Below are 18,409 nucleotides of genomic sequence, written 5' to 3'. Positions count from 1 at the left end.
GGTTGATAAAAAAGGTTGCATTTTCTTCAAAACCTGAGAGAAGGTCGTGGTGGGAGCCTGAAAAATGACACGTACAATTTCACTTTATAACAGATGATTAAGAATGAAGTGCACTCAGACCAAACAAATATCCTTTTCCCCAGGTCCGGGGAAGGCTACATTGTTTTATTTGAGTGTTTATTAATAGGTCAACAGTCAGCCAAGCATCCAAGCATACAACAAGTTACTCTTTAGCTTTTGTATCACGTTCTGAATGCAAAAAGAATTACAATAGGTCAATCAAATCAACGAAACAAAAACAAAATATATTTACATACTGCATTATAAATATGTCAAATGTACATCATTATACACAAGTACCAAAGATGGCCGGTTAATGTCGAGACCACAGTCTACCTTAAAATATGCTTAAAAACAAACAAAATCAACATATTAAACTGACGGTTTGTGGGTCAATAAGTAGTGTTGACTTGAAACCAGTTGAATTTCATACGAGCAAGAAAAAGAGCTAATATGTACACTTGTTGAGGGAGATAGGCAGGTTTCTAGTGTGAAACATCTAAACATTATGTAAATCTCAGGAAATCACTGTACATGTTTACCTAACCCCTCGAGCTGAAGAAAAAAGCTAGGTCAAGTAATCAGATCAACATAAGGCTAGTACCGCTGTACAGTACACGTGGAACACAGTTTAATTAGTGGCTAGTAGTGTTATGTCATTAAAAAATTGCCGGACATTTTAAGGAACAAGAATATTTCCCTTTGTGTCGAGAGCTGTTCAGGTTTAGCGCCTTTTAGCTAGGCAGTTAGCTTAGCATCGACAAAACTTAGCGTGTAAATTGACGCTTCCCAATAAATGTACATTTTTATATGTAAACAAAACAACAGAGAGCTACACAGGTTTGGCATCTATTAGCATAAAAAAACAAGAAATAAATGTAACAATTACAGCTATATACAATATAAACATATACGCTTGAAGAAATAAATCTTGCTAACTAACTGCTTAGCTTATGTAAAAAAAATGTACTCTCAATTTCGCGCAAAAGTATTCCCCACAATGTTCGACTATTTATTTAGTGACCACTTTTAAATGAACATTAAAAGGTATTGTAAACAAATATCCTGGTTTAAAAGCTTAAAACGGTGATCTTAAAATGGCTGTCAATTAAAGGAACACATCAACGAACTCCCTTGAACGATCAAGTATGACTCCAATGGCTTATCGTGTTCTTTCTTGTGTAATATGAATAGGCCAACTTGAAAAAGAAAACAACAACTATGCTTTCTGCTCTACACATTGCGTTTAAAGTTCAGTCATCCGCGGCTTGTTGTACTCTCTGCGGTTAGGCTGCTTGTAGCATTGACAGTAAGAGGACACAGAGACGAAGGGTTTTTAGGGATTTTGACCACTCTAAAAGTCATAATTAAGTTGAAGCACCATACTACTTTTTACAGTTCTGTACACAAAGTTAAGATGGTTAGTTACCTCGCTTTACTTTCTACTGTGGTCTGTACCTATAGGGGTGCTGACATACTATGTTACACAGATTCACTTACCGGTACATACCCCAAAGAGTAGAAGAAAAGTGGACCAGCAGGACACTGAGGACATGTTTCTTGAATACATGTGATAAATGATAAAATTAGGCTAGTTTCGATTCAAGCAAAATTAGCTGCCTCTTGCTAATCGGTGCTAATGAGCTAGCAAAGCTCATTGGTACCACGTCTTTATGCTACTGCTGACCGTTACGCTAATGGGTGTATCCTGAGTTAGTCCTAGTTCCTTTTTTGGTGTCATTTTATGCTCATTTAGATAAGGTCCAAAAATAAGTTGGATCATTATTATTATAGCTTCTTGTTTGTGTTGCAATTTTTTAAGTTTTCTTGATTTTTTTCCCACAGAAATCTATTACAGAACTGGCAACCTTACAGAAAAATTATGAGCTACTTTCCGTCCACTTTTCTTCACGTCTCGGTGATACGGCTCCCAAACCCACGTACAGTAGACACGACTAATGTTCCATATATATCGGCCATTTCACAGCAACAATGGAGGAAATGTTCTTAGGAAAATCTAGCGCTCGCAGATCACAGGAGGAGAAGGGATATTCCATTACGCTATTGCCTTGTAATCTGCGTGGAATCTTCATCAAACAATTATCAACACAATCTAGTCTATCGGAGAATTACGGCAACAAAGACATCATAATGGTACAATTTTACTGTTTCATTCCCACGCGGGAATCTGAATGAAATCTGATTGAAGAGGCACATTAACAAAAGCGGTGCAGCTCGATGGTCATAAAACATGGTGGCCTGTAATTTCTTTATGGTTAGGGACACTTTCGGCGGAGCATCGCTGAAAAGGATTCACTTTCAACCGCTGAGAATCCAGCAATCAAACCTGAACCCATTTTGCTTCAAATTAAGTAAATCATTTGGACTTCTCAACTACAATTGCTTTGCCTTTGTATATGGATTGTATGTCAAGAGTTTGATGGCTGCGTTCGAGACATGCATCATTACTGAAGCTGTGAGATTTTGTCACATTTGTCACTTGAAAAACTATTCTTCACAGTTTTATGATATTGAGATGTCTGCGAAATTCTCATTCATGCTCATTAAGGAACCGGGACGTGTTCACAAACGAGGGAAGACAATCAAGCAAATGTTGAAGCATGAAGGAAATGCTGTTGTGTAGGTACGAATGCCAAAGTAAGTCATCTGTTTGGTTGATGCTTAAAAAAAAAAGCTTAAATCCAAAATGAATTATTTTACAAACAAAATTACAAATGATACAAAACAATAGAACCCGAATCGCCCATGTCTTTTCAGCGTATTGGAATATCAACCAACTGAAATATCCGTCCCTATTAAATGTTGTACAATGGCTGCACAGCGGGACAGAGGAGGTATAGACAGGATGGGTTACAAATGGCTCCTACATGATGCTAATACTGCGGTTGAGCTCGCACTGTGCGTTGTTATTGTTGATGTTGGGGTTTCGGCGACTCATGTTAGGGGTGGCCACCGAGGCCAGGGTGTTGTTGTCGTTGGGGCAGCCATGTTGGAGCAGGATGTCGGCGCACTCCTGGCTCGTGGCTCGACGGGCGTACAACAGGGGCGTCTGCCCACGGGCGTCCCGGCTCTTCACGTCTACGCCATACTGGGAGGAAGAAGGCAAGATAAGAAATACAAAAGCAAAACTGATGTGTGGCCTTTAACAACCAACTGAGATACTGCCATTACCCTTCAAACTATAGCAAGTTCTGACACTCGATAATGCATTAGTATTATAAAACACTTTTCTAAAGTCACATAGAAATATATTGTATTATTCATTCACTCCTCATACATGCTGGTGGCAAAATTCTTTTGTAGCGTGCTTGTCAGTGGTGCAGTGGTTTAAGATGATGCACATGGATGGTTACAACTACCACAGTGTTGTGGGTCTCTACCCTCTCTTTCCCCATTTTATGCTATGCTGTCCTGTCTAATAAAGCTAAGACAAACTCCAATAAACAAATCATGTGTCTTGCTCAAGGACACAGCAGTAATCAAATCTGGGATTGAAAGTAAGAGCAGGAAGGAGAGCTACGCCATTTACATGTCCAAGGTGCTGATGCAGGTGGGACATCTTCTCCAAGGCCATGAGCATCATTGAACCATTGCCCAATGCCGCTGCTCCTATAATGCACATAACGCACAGTGCGTAGGGCATCCAGTGCTCCGAGGGGCACAAGGCTGTTCATGCAGTTTGGATTGAATTATAGAATACAATTTTTGTGCAGCAGCTGCAACATTTCTTTTGCAATGAAAAGAGAAGCCTACTTTATTTAATTAAAAACCAACTTCAGTATTCAAGTGATGTCATTGCTCTCTCTCTCTGAGGTGGAGATGCCCAGGCAGACTGTACAAGCCAGTTTAAAAGGACGCAGACAGATGGGGCAGTTGGAAGCAGTTTTGACATACATACTCCACATAATGTATGTACGATCCACAGGGAGCAAACTAGTATTGATGTTATGAAAATCATTTTTAACTAGAAAAAAAACAAAATGTAAATAAAGAGAAAACAAGACAAGTGCAATTTTCCAGCTGGTGCAGCAAACCGGGGAGCTAACACAGAAGCGCACGCAACGGCAAAGTGGTTGAAATTCTTACAAATGTCTAAATCATGTTTTTTATAAATTCAACAGAAAGAATCAATAGTTTGCAGGCTGTTGGGTTTTCTAGAGCCTCAATCTGTTCTGCAGAAGAGAAAGAGAAGGGCTTCAGGGGACTCTGGATCAGGGACGGTGCAGGGAAATTTAGGGACTGTGGGGGCCCTCATAATAGCATACGGCATACAGTATACAGTAAATTATATGATCCAGAGATCTCCCTTGAGATTCAATTAAATAGCCTATAAATTGTTTTTGAAATCAGAAATAGTTACATTAATGTTGTATTACAACAGAATAACAACCGGTATGTATTTTTTACATCTTCGAAAGGGTTGGGGTTATGTGGGCACCACTGAGCATTTCTGCTTAGGGCACCCAAATGGCAGTGGGCCTGCTGTTGCCACAAATAATAATAATAAATACGCTTTTTAAAATTTCAACCTGATTCATGCGGAGGTTGTTCAGACAGACCCACAAATATTTTTTACTTATTCAGAAAATAGGGCTATTAGTACATATTAGTTCAGACTGACTACATCCTCTTTTACCTTACCTGAAGGCCCTAAAAATAAGCAGCACTCACCCATATGAGCAGCTGTGTGATCACCACGTTGGCCATGGCACAGGACAGGTGCAGTGCGGTGCGCCCGTCTCCGTCCCCGTACGTCTCATTCACCTCCTCTTTGGTGCCATGGGCCAGCAGCACTACCACCAGCCTCAGGTCGTCCTCCACCACGGCCCGGAGCAGCTGCTGCCCCAGGGGGATGTCCGACTGGGGAAGGCCCACCAGGAACAGCTTCTGCTCATATTTGGCCCGGATCCATCGCTCCTTCTCCTCCCTGTGCAGACACATGACATAAAAGCAGGTCAGACTGGGTTTGGACTCTTTATGCTAATGCTAACTTGTACTTTGTCTGCGTAATCACGTCCAGGACCAGGTCGGTTACATAGCAAAAGAAAATAGAATTCAGTCAACTGGACAACAGTTTTAAGAGTTTTCGCTACTCATCCAAGTACCTTTTGACAGAGAACTGGTAAGTCCCTGCCTTATGGAGGAGCCAATTTCACTGAAACTACAAAAACTACTAGTGTTAGTTTCAGTTTACAGTAGTAAACTCCTCTTCTCAGACAGATATAAGTCAGTTACTTACCAGCATCCTGTCAGAAGAACTGAAGAAGCCACTTGGATGAGTGGCAAAACATGTTCACTTTAGTCCAGTTGACAAAATTGTACTTTCTTCTGCGTCTTTTTACCTTTGTAATTTTGTTTCCATAATGTAAATATGTACTGTCCTAACCCTATTCAACCATGTCACACTCCAAAAAGACACAGCTGTGCCAAATATGTATTAGTTCATTTGTGTATTTGAAGATCCTGAGTGAGTCCTGCTCACCATGGATTTTCTGTTCTTTAATTAGGCAAGTTCCTTTGGTTAAACTCAATGGAAGATTGATGGAATATACATAGTCTGCCTGCTGCTAACATCTTCTGAACCAATAATAGAATCATGTATACAGTGTTCCTTCTCCCTAGAGAAGGACATGACACGGTCATGGCGAGTCAGCCTGGGTGAAGCATGGACCAAGCATCTGGCACCTACGCTAGCCGTTTGACAACAACAGCACTTCTCTTATAAGCAGATACAAAGCGTTAGGGGAGACACAGGGGAGATATTTCTGTAATTGTCCGGGACACCAACTGATGCGAAGTGACATTTCTAAATTATTAGTGCTCCGACCAGCACTTGACTCAACTATCACAGTGGGAAATAATAGCGAGATAGGAGAATGCCAAAGGGGTCCAACGTCGCGGACAATATTCCACTTTCTGGGCCGTTAAGACTCTGGCTGGCTTTCTAAAGGTTACAACAGCTTGTCTAGTGCGGACAATACAGAAAGGAGGGGGACATATTTTTATCTTAGCTGTCGGCTGTCACTCTAAACTGGAGGATACCCCACAAAAGGGCGTGCGTGCGTGTGTGTGCGCGTGTGCGTGTGCGTGTGTGTGTGTGTGTGTGTGTGGAGCCCCGAGGTCCCTGGAGGCCTTCAGTCAGATCGATGTGGCTGAATGGGAGCCAGAGACGGCTGTGTGCGCTATGGTCAGCGTCACTCTAAAGCAAAAGCACAGAAAGGACTGGCACAAGGCTGTATTGCTGGGCCGAATTATATCTACAGCACTCCATCTTGACCCAGACAAACTGTCCAAATAAGAGGGGGAAATCGATACGCATAGGTGGATGAGTGGGCATGAGTGCAGTGGCAGTAACCTGGTGACCCCGTCTGTGGATGCGATAAGAGCGGCAGTGTGGGGCCGTTGTCAGGGCTGTCAGGTGAGTGACAGGGCGGAGGAGGTCTGGATGGAGCAGAAAAAGAACTGACGCTGCCTGGAGTGACAAGCTCCTCATGGGACACGCTATCACCGGGACAGGCCCTCACGCTGGGTATACGATGACAATTTGGATGTTTTATGCCATTTCAGATTACGCCAACATTTTCAAACGAAACAAACTAATAAAAAACAACAAAAGACTGCCAACTACTCGAATATACACCATTCCATGTTGCTGTAGATAACCGGGCGCACAGTGATGGGAAGTAATTTTTATGACTGATGCACAGTGGTGGGAAGTACTAAATTGTGTATAAGAGCAAAAATGTACTTTTAACAGCTTCTAAATATATTCAAATAGTCCCCCCTTCTCATTTACACTCAAAGTTGTATTCAAAGTGATTCATACATATTTTGCGTTTTTATATATATTTTTATTCTCCTGCGGAAAAGACTACATATACGTTTGTTCCCGTGTTTACCGCTCCCTGTGTCACGCCCACTGCTCTTTACTTACTTCTGCCATTTTACACGTGGGACTCGGCAGCTTTGTGCCGCTATTTTGACACAAATGAAAACCCCCAAAAAATCTACAGCTCATTATCATGAACAGCAGCTCTACATAGGGCGACATACAGTGATGCGATGTAAAAGGCCCAGCGGCTTTCAATCTTAGGTGAGCTGACTTGTTTTTTAATTAAGTGATTTTAGATCTATATTTAACTGTCCAAAATATAAAATAATGACCCACCGATGCAATAGATCAGAATTATATAGCAAGTAAAAGTATTGAAGAATCAGTTAAAATGTACTTTCTTGTATATGCCTGCAGTGTGAGGCAAGCTGCAGCGTCAAAATATTTATATACTTTATTACAAATATAAATAAATGCAATTTACTTTTACATTTTGATAACTATTAATTGTACCTAGATTATATATTTGAATAGTTTTTATTTACTCAAAGTTGAGATGTTAAACTCAAACTATGGATGTGCTCAAACCAGAGTTCAGTTAAAAATGTAATGGAATATAAACTACAGATATCTGCTCTCAAATGTAGAGAAGAGAATGTAAAAAGTTAAGTCAGTAAAGTTCAGTATAGTACTTTTTCTTTTGTACTTTGTTACTTTCCACCACAGAAATTGCACTGTCTGATACAATATGCACCTTTTATATTTTGTTTATCTCTGATACCAAGTCGATACCTATCTCAAGCCATCAGGAATCTTCTTATTTTTTTAAAATATTTTTTTAATTAACAGTTTGGTCTGATGCTGCGCGTTAATATTCATAGGTGGGCAATGCCGAGTTTAAATCAGGCCTGCTTAAAATAGCCCAATTATTTGTTATAGTCAAGGCTGTGTAAACCCTCATTTGTCCAGGAGTGATCCATTGTAGCAAAAGCTTCAGTTGTAGTCTTCTGGAAACAGTCCTTCTAAAACAGTGTCCAGATTACTACAACTGAAGATTTTTCTACAATTTGTTTAAAATATTACTCCTCCACAGTACAGAGCCTCACTCTCAGTAACACAGAGACATTAGGCGATGTTTCAGCCCTCTTATGAAGGGAATTCCCCCCCCCCCAAATTATTTATGTTCAGGCCTGTAAAAAGTTATGAAGCTTGAGAGCACATGGCTAATGGCTACTTAATGCACGTAATCCACTTAATATGCATGTAAACAAATATTGTGCATCAGCTATGCACCGCTGCTGGAAGACCGCTCAGTGAAGACCACAAAGAGGTAAAACAAACACTATGTCACCTCCGTGAGCATCAGTCCGTGTTTCAACTGCTTTTGGCGTTATCAACTGCATCGATGTATCACGCTTCTACCGACGCATTTGGTGTATCGGTTCATCTTCATGAAGGTGTGTCTCTTCTGAAGTTTGAACTCTCTACCACCCAGTTATTGGGTATATATTATTAAACTGCTATGCAATCATCACTCTACAATGTCAATGTCACTTAAATATAATACACATTTTGGTTATTAATCAATTTCATTACTTCCTGCAAATCTAAAAATATGTTATAACCTTTTGACACTGCTGATTATCGTATTTAGATGACACAGACGTGTAAGAATAGTAAGCAACTCAACATTAGTCACTCTATTATTCCCATCTTAGTGAGCAGGTGTCAAAGCTGCTCGCGGAGTCCCCACAGCTCTTTTTCCAACTCCTGTGTCAACTGTGGACTCATCTTTCCTACAGGAGCCTGCACGTCCACACAAGACTGCAGACTGAACCAGGAGCATGACAGTCTTTATCAACACAATTGATTAACTGCTGTGGAGCTAATAAAGCCACATGGCCCATTTCTTCAAACAGCCCTGAAGCAATTGCAGTTGTTGGCAGATGGGTGCATTTTGGTTAAGCGCTCCGGCCGTGTAGTGTCCTTTAACCCACTAAAGTATAAGCAAATCTTTTCTTAAGGATGAGGGCATAATGTGCACAACAATACCGCCATAATAGCGTGCAATTGTGGTCGTTTTGAGTTTTATGGTGTAAGACCTCCATCAATTCCTACTCAGTCATTATGTGGGGACAAGCCTGTTAGCAAATCAATTGGCTCCAGAACAAGTGCACAGCACAGCCCAGGAAGGGGCTGACCCACCCTCCCAACTTATTTCCGGTGATCCGTTATAAACAAGTGTTTTTTCCTGGCTGATAGATTCAAGTGTTTGCTGCAGAATCCTAAAAGTGCAATGTGCAGCGTTGTATGGTCAGGGAGAATGGCTCTGAAACAATCACGAGGGGCAGTTGTGGCAAAGTTAGTTTCAGAAAGCCGCGCTGTGAATGAGATGCTGAATCGGTGGAGCCCAGTGAATTGATATGAGCTAAATGAGGCAGAAAGTTGCACTGAGATGCGAAACAAAAAGGCTGAGGAGAGCCATTAAGAAGATGTCAACGTCCCAGAAAGGAGGCCCGAGGACACTTTGTAACACCAACCAGAGAAAGAGGTGACGCACACTTCCAAAATCTAAACAGCCATTTCAAGCAGGAAGAAATAGCAAATGTAAGCGGCCAGTGGTTTAAGAAAAAAAAATTAAAAAAAATTCCTCAGCTGGTGCCACTTGAAAAAGGAAATTAAATGGTAATCCCGCCTCTGTCTTTTGTTTGAATTAGAACAACAATCTAAACAGAGGTAGGGTTTAGACGGTCGGGGGGAAAGCCGAGAGCCTTGAAAAGGACACTTCCTCACCACAGGAGGAAGAAAAATAAAATCAGCAGATTTAGCATGTCAAAGCGCCTGGCCGGAGAGAGGAGGGGGTGCGAAGAGGGGACCAGAGTGAATTTTCTCAGCATGGGGGGATATTTAGCCAGCCCAACTTACTGATCCTGAGTTTAACACAAGCACATTTAAGAATAAATAGACACCAATTTCCCCTCCCATGAGTGCATACTTGTTCTAAATTTCGCTGTTGCTCCGGGGACAAGGGGGCGCTTAAACTTGCCAATAAAAATGCCTGTCCCTCTTACAAAACTCGAATAAGCTTCCCATTATTCTCTTCAAAGCTGTTGTAACCGAGCTGTTTTGGTCAATTTGATTCTGAAACATAAAAACCCCGAAAGATCTTAAAAAGTGGGTGTCGCATTTCAATTGGCCAACCTCAAAGTAGGCAGCCCCTCAAGAAAAGGCCTATTATTAAACTTATGTGCTTTAAGGGCAGTGTTGAGCAATGGATTCTGACCCCGACTTAATTAAGTGGCAAATGGCAGAATGATTCTCCTAAAACCCAGCCCACGGAGTCAAGAACACATGACTGCATTCAGATAAAGAGGGACAAACAAGGGTAATTAGTCAAGCCTGAAAGACAATGGCGAATGGGGATTTATAGCACGGGATGGGAAGCGGAGACAGAGGGGGCGGAGTCAAAGTCCCAGTAGCAACAGAACGACCAATCTGGATACCTGCAAGTATAAAAAGTCGGATGGGAGAGAAAAGCAGGATGTCCATCCCACCAACAAGGCATCGTTCAGTGATTCCTCCTAGACAATCAAAGCCTCACCCCCCCTCCCCTTATATATATTTTTTTTCGGGAGCGGACACATCAAATAGAGCCACTCCAATGGCGCGTTGGGAAGGGGTCTTTGCGTCCGAGCGAGCCTGAACAGAGCGCGCGGTGGGGGGTGGGCTGACTTTCCCATGCAGTCTCCACTAGCACAGAGAGGGGCGGGGCCAAGGAGACAGACAGTGAGGAAGAAGACCAGGGGACAGGAACAGAGAAGAGTGCGGGGCCCCAGAGCATCAAAGGTTGCCAAGGAGCAGAAATGGAGCGTCCACACAGTAAACGCGGCAGCTCCAAGTGGTAAATACGGCCTCCTGCGGTCTGCCGGGTACACGGCCCGTATTTGGGACAAAGAAGTTCAGACAGTCTTACTATCATTGTTTGGAGTGTTTTGGAGTATTACACCTTCAAATGTTTTGCTCAAAAGTGAAATGCTTAAAAAAAATCCATAAAATTACACTAAAATAAAAAAGGATCAAGGTAAACCACTGTTTTTCAACTAGAGCAAGTCTTCAAACTCCTCAAAGCAACAGGTTCATAGTTACAGCTCCATACACGGACTGGAATGTGCCAAAGCAGCAAAGTGTCTTGCCCATGAACAACAAACAACAAGATGAATCTGGACTTATTGTGACACTAATTGTTGAGAAACTTCCATGAATCACTTGAACCCAACTAAATAAATATTTTGTAGTTTTGTGTCTCTGTAGTTAAGCCTTAGAATTATTGAGAGTTGCTGCCAATTATCCGCTCCTTAATTTTGTTCTGTACTGCTGTTGATTTAATTAGAAAAAGAAACATTAAAGCTAAGATTGCTTTGGTTTTTAAGTTTAAGTAAAGTTTTGTCCAAACGTGGAGTAGAGTTTTATAGCCTTTTTATTTCCTTGGACTTAAAGGAGCACTATTTAGCTCTTGTGGAGGGTCCGCCACTTTCTTGTCTCCATGGAGATGTTAATGCTTTGCCAGGAATGTTCCACATGAAGGCATTAAACACATCGCGCTTGCATTCATTCTATTAGAGGTGTTTTTGTTGATTAGAAATACCACGAAAATCATGTATTCTAATCTAACCAGGAAACTTTACCTAGAAGCGTCACCTGCTCGAGGTTTACAAGTTTACTGCTCTAAACATTCTGGGCAAACATCTCCATGGAGACGAGCAGGCATCAGAGTGCACCTTTCATGAGTTAATGAATCGTAGTCTGGTGAAAGTATCTGGTTTATGGATTATGTTGTTTGGGAAGGAAAATTCCAACAAAGAATTATTATTAAAACTAGAAAAATATTTATCTATGCATTCTACTTTAAACAAACAAATAAGGGTACACGTCTTTAAAAGCACCACCTCCAGTTTTCTAAAGGCTGCAAACACAAACATGTCTCCAGCTTTTCCTGCTCCTCTCTGAATGTGGACACAGCATATGTAACAGCACTAGCACCATTGAAATGTTGTTTTGTGGGAGCCGAGGAAAGGCCAATAGAAGAGCATCTGGGGACCATGAGCCGGCAGAGGGATGACTTGAATATATTGTGACATTAATGAGGTTGTCCGACTCGTCATGATGGAGTGGCTGTGTTTTTGTGCCATTGGACCAACACCCTTAAATGATCATGCTGTTAACCCTCGCTGCACCCCGCCTCGTGCACAAAGCAGATGGCGCCGCGACACAGACCCATGTCAAAAAGTACTTATCTGATCATAACATTTGAGGTGAGGGGCAGATGTAGAGATCAGCTGTTGTCGGCAATTCTGTCTCACGGAGCAGTGTGTAACTTTTCTGGTCGTCTCCATGGCGACGCTACCACTACGTTCCCAGCATGGCATAACATTACCTATGTTGCATTTGTTCTGTTTAAGGTGTTCTTATAGCTAGAAAAACTGTGAGTGCCCTCGCCACAGATCTGTAACCTGGCCTTGTGGCAAAGCACTGACTATTATTATTTTTAGGCTGACTTTTTTTGGCTGACTGTACATATTAATGAACATAAGCTACATTATATAAATGCTGTAAACACGCTGGATTCTAGCCACGGACAAATTCCCATCAGGTGTCAAGCATACATTGTCACAAACATTCACTCATTCCTATTTCTACACAGGCAGTAAGGTACCGGTAGGTGGAGTGTATCGCCCCATGACACAACAACAGCATCCACAAGAGCCACTGCTGCACCAAGTATTCCCAGTGGTGTCCCATCCATGTAGTACCAGTCCCAAGCCTGGTCTTTCTCAATGTCTAGTGAGTCTATTGAGTATAGTGTACCTTTAAGACCGCTCAGTTACATTTTGTATCATTGCTGAGCCTGAGCATATGGTCGTTGTACAGTTGTGTTCTTTAGTAATTGCGGTAAATTCATCCTGGCATACCTGGTCCTGAAGCCCAGTGGCATGTGGACAATTAGTGTCCGCGCTGCACTCCTGCCACACCGGGCTAATTACTGACCTGTGGGTTTCATTTAGACAGGCTGCGAGAAGGGGAGCGCCAACACGCAGGGACCCACTCACTCATTTGTCTTAATTAATTACCCCTTTTTTCACCGGGGCTCCTGGCAAGGCCGCCTATTCTGAAAGCTCAGATGAGAGCCGGCGCTTAGGCCTCTTAACCTGTGAGTAGCCTTGAGCTTAAAGGAGGGAGTTATGAACAAGGGGAAGATTGTAAATGCTTTTGTAATGTAAATATTGGGGAGGGACTAATAAAGTGATGTCAGTAATAAAGTTAAAGAAGACTCTTTTAACAATAAAATACAGCCATAAAATCATTAACTGCGTCATGCATCATGAAAGAGGAGCAACAGTGCCACCTGCTCACTGACACAGGAGCACACAATTCACTGCATGGAGCATTTTGAAAAGGATATCACTTACGTATGAGCATAAAGCTACTCAATTTGTGTGATAGAATACATCCTGTGGAATTGGAAAATGCATTAAAAAAACAAAACAAATGTGCACATTGTTTTGCGTAGCTTGGTTAAGACTTTGGATAATAAATCATACCTTAAGGTTAACTATATTCTGTATCACACATGTACAATTTTGAATGTGAAAGTATTTATTATTACATGTTTCTTCATAGGTAATTCCTAAAGATATAAGCGGTATAAAAATAATAATAAAAAATCCTGATATTATGGCAATCGATCAAACATGTGCTAAAATGTGTCTGTAAATGTCTTAGTTGAGGTTAATATTGCAACTATTTACAATTATTTATTATCATTAGCAGTATTAGTAGTCTATTTTTACATTCCTATATCGCCTCTAGTTTTTCCTTTTATGATTGTACAGTATAGTAATAACACGATGGGTGCTGACCGCGACAGAGCAGCCTGTGCACAAAGGGTTAAGAGCGGCCAGTTTGCAGAGGTTAGTGGTGTGATTCATTTTTATTACCGCGTCGCCCCTGCAGGCGGCAGGAGTGGCAAATTATTTCTGAAACAAAGTGGAGCGCTCTCTCTCGCTCATCAGAGCTATTACCTGGCTGTGGCCGAGGGCAGTGCGGCCCACGGAGGGTGACAGTCAGAGGGCCCGGCAGTGAGGGATAGCCGTCTACATCCGTCCACGCTCCGGGACATCAGCTGCCCCCAACCCCGCAACCAAACCCCCACCAAGAGCTGCACCGCGGCTGTGAGGAGGCCACAGTCGAAAGGACTTTGAAGCATTGTTACAGATAATTTCCCACTATATATTACTGCATTTCTCTATTGATTATTGGCGAGCACAAGAACATGTAATAGGTGTAACATGCGCTCCTCCTGGTTTAAAAAAAAAAAAAGCCATTCAATCATCATTTATTTTAGGATGCCATTAGGCGTCATATACTGAAGAAATATCATATAAAAGAAAGCACAAGGGGATTAAGTTACAAGATCTGGCACCCCAAAGTAAGGAGCACATTCTGTTTTCTGATTGGATAATTGGCCTAAGAGGGTTGGCTATGATCACTTATTTCAGTAACATATTTATATTCACAACTGCTATTCTTGCGCTTTGCTGGTGAGAACAACTTTTTGTTCCACAATGTTTTTCTAGTATACAGTGTGAAATGGCTAAAAGTGAACCGTGAATTGATCTGATCTTAAAAGTTGTATTTGGATAATTGTAATTGTTACTATAAAACAAACAACACACAAAAATAACAGTTATAACAAAGACAGTGACATTATTAAATAAAAATGTCAAATAAGAAACAATTTCATCAATAATACACTTTATTTGCAACGATTCTCTATCTATTCTCACCATATTTCAAACTTTATTTTGGTTAAAAATATGCACAATTAATCATCTTTTGACCAATCGTCTACAAAAATATTTGTTTTGTTTGTAATTTTTTACTTAAATCTAACTGCCATAACTTGTACACAACCTGTTTCCAAAGCCGACAATAAATCTCTTGAACATTTTACATTTCAGTTTGTCTTCGTTTATTATCAGGTTTACGCCAAACCAATTAGGGCTGGTGTGCCAAACATGTCGACTGCTTGGTGCTAATTAAAAGAACAACTAAAAGCAGAGCGCACACAAAACAGTGACAGCGCAAAGAAAAAAAAACTGTCACAGACAATACGATCTTTTACGTTCTCATTATTGTAATCACAGCCACATCTGCACACGACAATCCCAGATATTGTCTCCTCTGTATGCAGAATATCGTAAGCTAAACCAATCTTGTGGATGAATGCTTTTAAATAAAATGTCGCCAAAAAGTGAAGCTAGCCTTGCGGGAGACATTCAATCAGAGGAGGAGTTGATATGCAGGTAGTTACTCAGTCGTTTAGATTAGGTGTCACTAATGTTTAGCACGAGTCGGGAGCCATCTAAAGCCGGCCTCAGTGCCATCAAGAGGGGACTGCATGTTACTGCTGTGTCACAATTAAAATCTGATTTATATTTAAGGAAATGCTAAGAGAAGAGGGAGAATAGTTAGCACGTCTGAAGTGTTTTCAATTATGCAACTAGTTTTGTATTTTACATTGATTTTCAATTTAAAAATGAACACTGAAATAACTGAAAAACTAAAAAAAAACACCCTAATGCATTTCAAATTGTTAGACTGCAATGTTAGCAGGTATTATACAGTATTATGATGAAAATGATTAGCAGACTATGATTTTGAATTTGGGACCATTCAAATTGCAATTTCAGTTTGTTTCGCAATTTTCTTTTCAAGCCTAAACCAAATACATGCTTCTAAATGCAAGTTTATTAATATGAATTACTTAAATGGTTTGAAGTAAAAAGCCTTGTTACTAGAATGGACAACTGTTTTTAGCAAATTAACAATGGTTAATAAAATTTAAATCAATTGGTCTATAATTTCCCGTTTCCTCGTCTTCCTCTTGCCTAAATACAACACAAATCTTCTTACCTGCATCATATTTATCAAGTTATATTAAACGCTGCTCACAATGACCAGCGCCATCTAACTGGCAAAATGAGTGGAAAATGTTACGTACTTTCGCTTCTGTCTGCAGATTAGTTATGGCACAAATGAGATTTATGTTTGTACAGTGGAAGCCAATGGAGCCGCCGCTACTGCTGTGAGATAAAGATCGGATTTTGAGACAATGAAGTAGCTCCCTGCCGGCGGCGACACAGGACTGACAGTGGTAGGCGCGCGAATCAACATCAATAATGTTTCATCAAGTCCAGCGAGGAGCAGTTTAGACCAGATACATTCAATACATTACTGTGGGCCATCATTCAGCGCGGAACTGGTCTCACACTGGGAAATGGGATGCAATTCAGCCTTCATTTAAAAGATGTCAGTTTTATTGTGAGTGCTGGGGAAAAAAAAGATTATGAATTTGAGTTTTATGCGCGGTAGATACGTTTCTTTTGGGCTCAACCACATAGACGAAAATATGTATCAACTAGATTTTTGTCTGTAGCTTGGATGTGTTTCATATTCCCAGTTGCATATAAATACATGAACAGAATCTAAATACATTTATAAGGGAAGAAACACAACTAGACAAAATATCAGCCCACATTTTAGGAGTCCAGCTTACTTCTGTTTTAACCATTAGAGGATTCCTGGCTGTGTTTCAATATAATAAGGAGGAGCTCTGGAACCAGACTATAGACATTGAAATCTGTTTAGGATAGTCCAATTACAGCCGTTTATTTCTAGCACTTGTCTCTAAAATGTGGAAGATATTATTGTTGTATCTTTCAGAACAAAATCTAAAACTGTAAGAGTTTAGTGCTTTGCGAGTGTCGTTTTTTTAGTGCTCCATGTTATTTTTTTCTTTCTTTTTTACTCTTATTAGCCGCACAAAAGTGGAGACAGGATACAGTTCCACACTGAAAAGTCTTTGTAAAGTACTGTAAAAGCGTGGCTGGTCAGGCAAGTACAAACCGTTCCATCTCGCAAGTGTAGAGGTGCAGTGTGGTTTTGTGATCCAACAGCACACAGAATGGACAAGGTAAAACTTTCACTTAAATGGATGAATCTGTGTTCAAGAAGAGGCACGTTTCTTCTTCAGCAGTGCTCAGTTTGACGCTCCGGGCAGTTCCAGAAGTGATAAGTGATAAGGTTAATATTATCTCAAAAAGAATAGTCCAAAAATTAACTTCTAAAATATCTCATCAGCCCAGGGTCTTTCAACTCAAAAGTTCAAGCCAACTCCACGACCCACAGTGACAGTGACGGACGAAGGCACAAGTCACAACAACTGACTGTGTTGCCATTTCACTTTTTAACAAAGTTACAAAGCTGTGATGTGGAGACGGCTGAAGCCACCAGGGACAGCCGCGAGTCAGGCTTCTCTCTGACAGTCGGAGTGATGACCCGGGCCGTGCTGATGGATATGTGACAGGGCAGTTTGGGGCCCGAGGGCCTGGCTCTTGGGGTGGGGTTTAGCCATAATGGTGTGCTTAATTACCTGCACAGCCACATAGCAGGTCATTAGTCAGAGCGGGACGCTAGGTTTCACCTGTCACCACGAGATAAACAATCCTTCTACCACATCTGGGTACCTCCGAGTAAAAGGAGCAGATAGTCGTACAGTAAGTTAGGGCCAGGGAGCCGCGAGTGTGCATAATTTAGAAATACATATTAAAAAGATGGAATGCCACCTATTAGGCTCCAAAAGTAAAGAATGAAACTTTCAGGTGTTTTTTGACAATGCTAAAGAGGTTGAGAAACTTCTAAAAAAAAGTCCAACACTTAAACTATCGAGAGTAGAGCTGAAGAAACAAAGGATAGCGGTGAGCAGCTCTCGATTAGCGCTTACACGTAAAGTGACTGCCTTGATGCATTTGAAGCCGGTCAGGGCATTTGTCAGGTAAGTGCAAAACTGTGTCACACGGCGCCATGTTCATGAATTATGGCTTTCAAACCCAAACAGAGGAGCAACACATTGTGCACGGGAAAGAAATCATTGCACAAAGTATCAGAAAGAAATGACCAAATTGAACTAAGGAAGTGTAGGAAGAAGTATGATTTGTACCTACAAGAGATAAACATCCCTTTTCCTTTAAGGATTAGCAAGAGTCACTAAAGCAAACATTTATATATTGGCTGTAAGCTGACATTTTTAGATCCAAATGCTAAAAGCTGTGAGTCCTTTCTAAGTAAGTACAAAAGCAGAAGCTGAGGCTCTTGTTCTGTTGATCTTGATCCGTTTAAGCGTGTATGCTAACCTGGTGCTGTCGGTGCCGGGTTTGCTGTATCCGTCCAGCGCTCCCTCCCACACGCTGTTGGCCATGGCGTTTCCGATGGCCGTCATGACCATGCTCAGCTCCACGGGCCAGTCATCCAGGTCTAAGGAGCGCACACGGGACAGGTGCGTGCCTAGGTTCCTGTGGATCCCCGAACACTCGATACACATTAGGGCCCCCAGGTTCAAGCTGGCCCAGTCTGGATCTGAAGAAGAAAACAAGGAAA

General features: G+C 41.3%; 1 protein-coding gene across 3 annotated transcripts in view; it reads right to left on the bottom strand.

The window, feature by feature from the left end:
* Positions 1–130: 130 nt before the first annotated feature.
* The window catches only part of agap3 (ArfGAP with GTPase domain, ankyrin repeat and PH domain 3), a 158,621-nt gene continuing 140,342 nt past the window's right edge, over positions 131–18,409 (bottom strand). For all 3 annotated transcript variants that reach the window (XM_072441675.1, XM_072441676.1, XM_072441674.1), the window contains exons 16-18: positions 18,166–18,388; positions 4,753–5,008; positions 131–3,169 (exon numbers count right to left, since the gene is read on the bottom strand). In XM_072441675.1, the coding sequence (XP_072297776.1) occupies positions 2,945–3,169; positions 4,753–5,008; positions 18,166–18,388 (704 nt within the window). In that variant the 3' untranslated portion in view covers positions 131–2,944. The remainder of the gene's footprint in view (positions 3,170–4,752; positions 5,009–18,165; positions 18,389–18,409) is intronic.

Source organism: Eucyclogobius newberryi, unplaced genomic scaffold (assembly GCF_026437365.1).
Source record: "Eucyclogobius newberryi isolate DKJ021-1_F unplaced genomic scaffold, fEucNew1.0.hap1 SCAF_12, whole genome shotgun sequence".
NCBI classification, from domain to species: domain Eukaryota; kingdom Metazoa; phylum Chordata; class Actinopteri; order Gobiiformes; family Gobiidae; genus Eucyclogobius; species Eucyclogobius newberryi.
The sequence above is the reverse complement of the archived record's forward strand: the minus strand, read 5'-3'. Positions and strand labels throughout refer to the sequence as shown.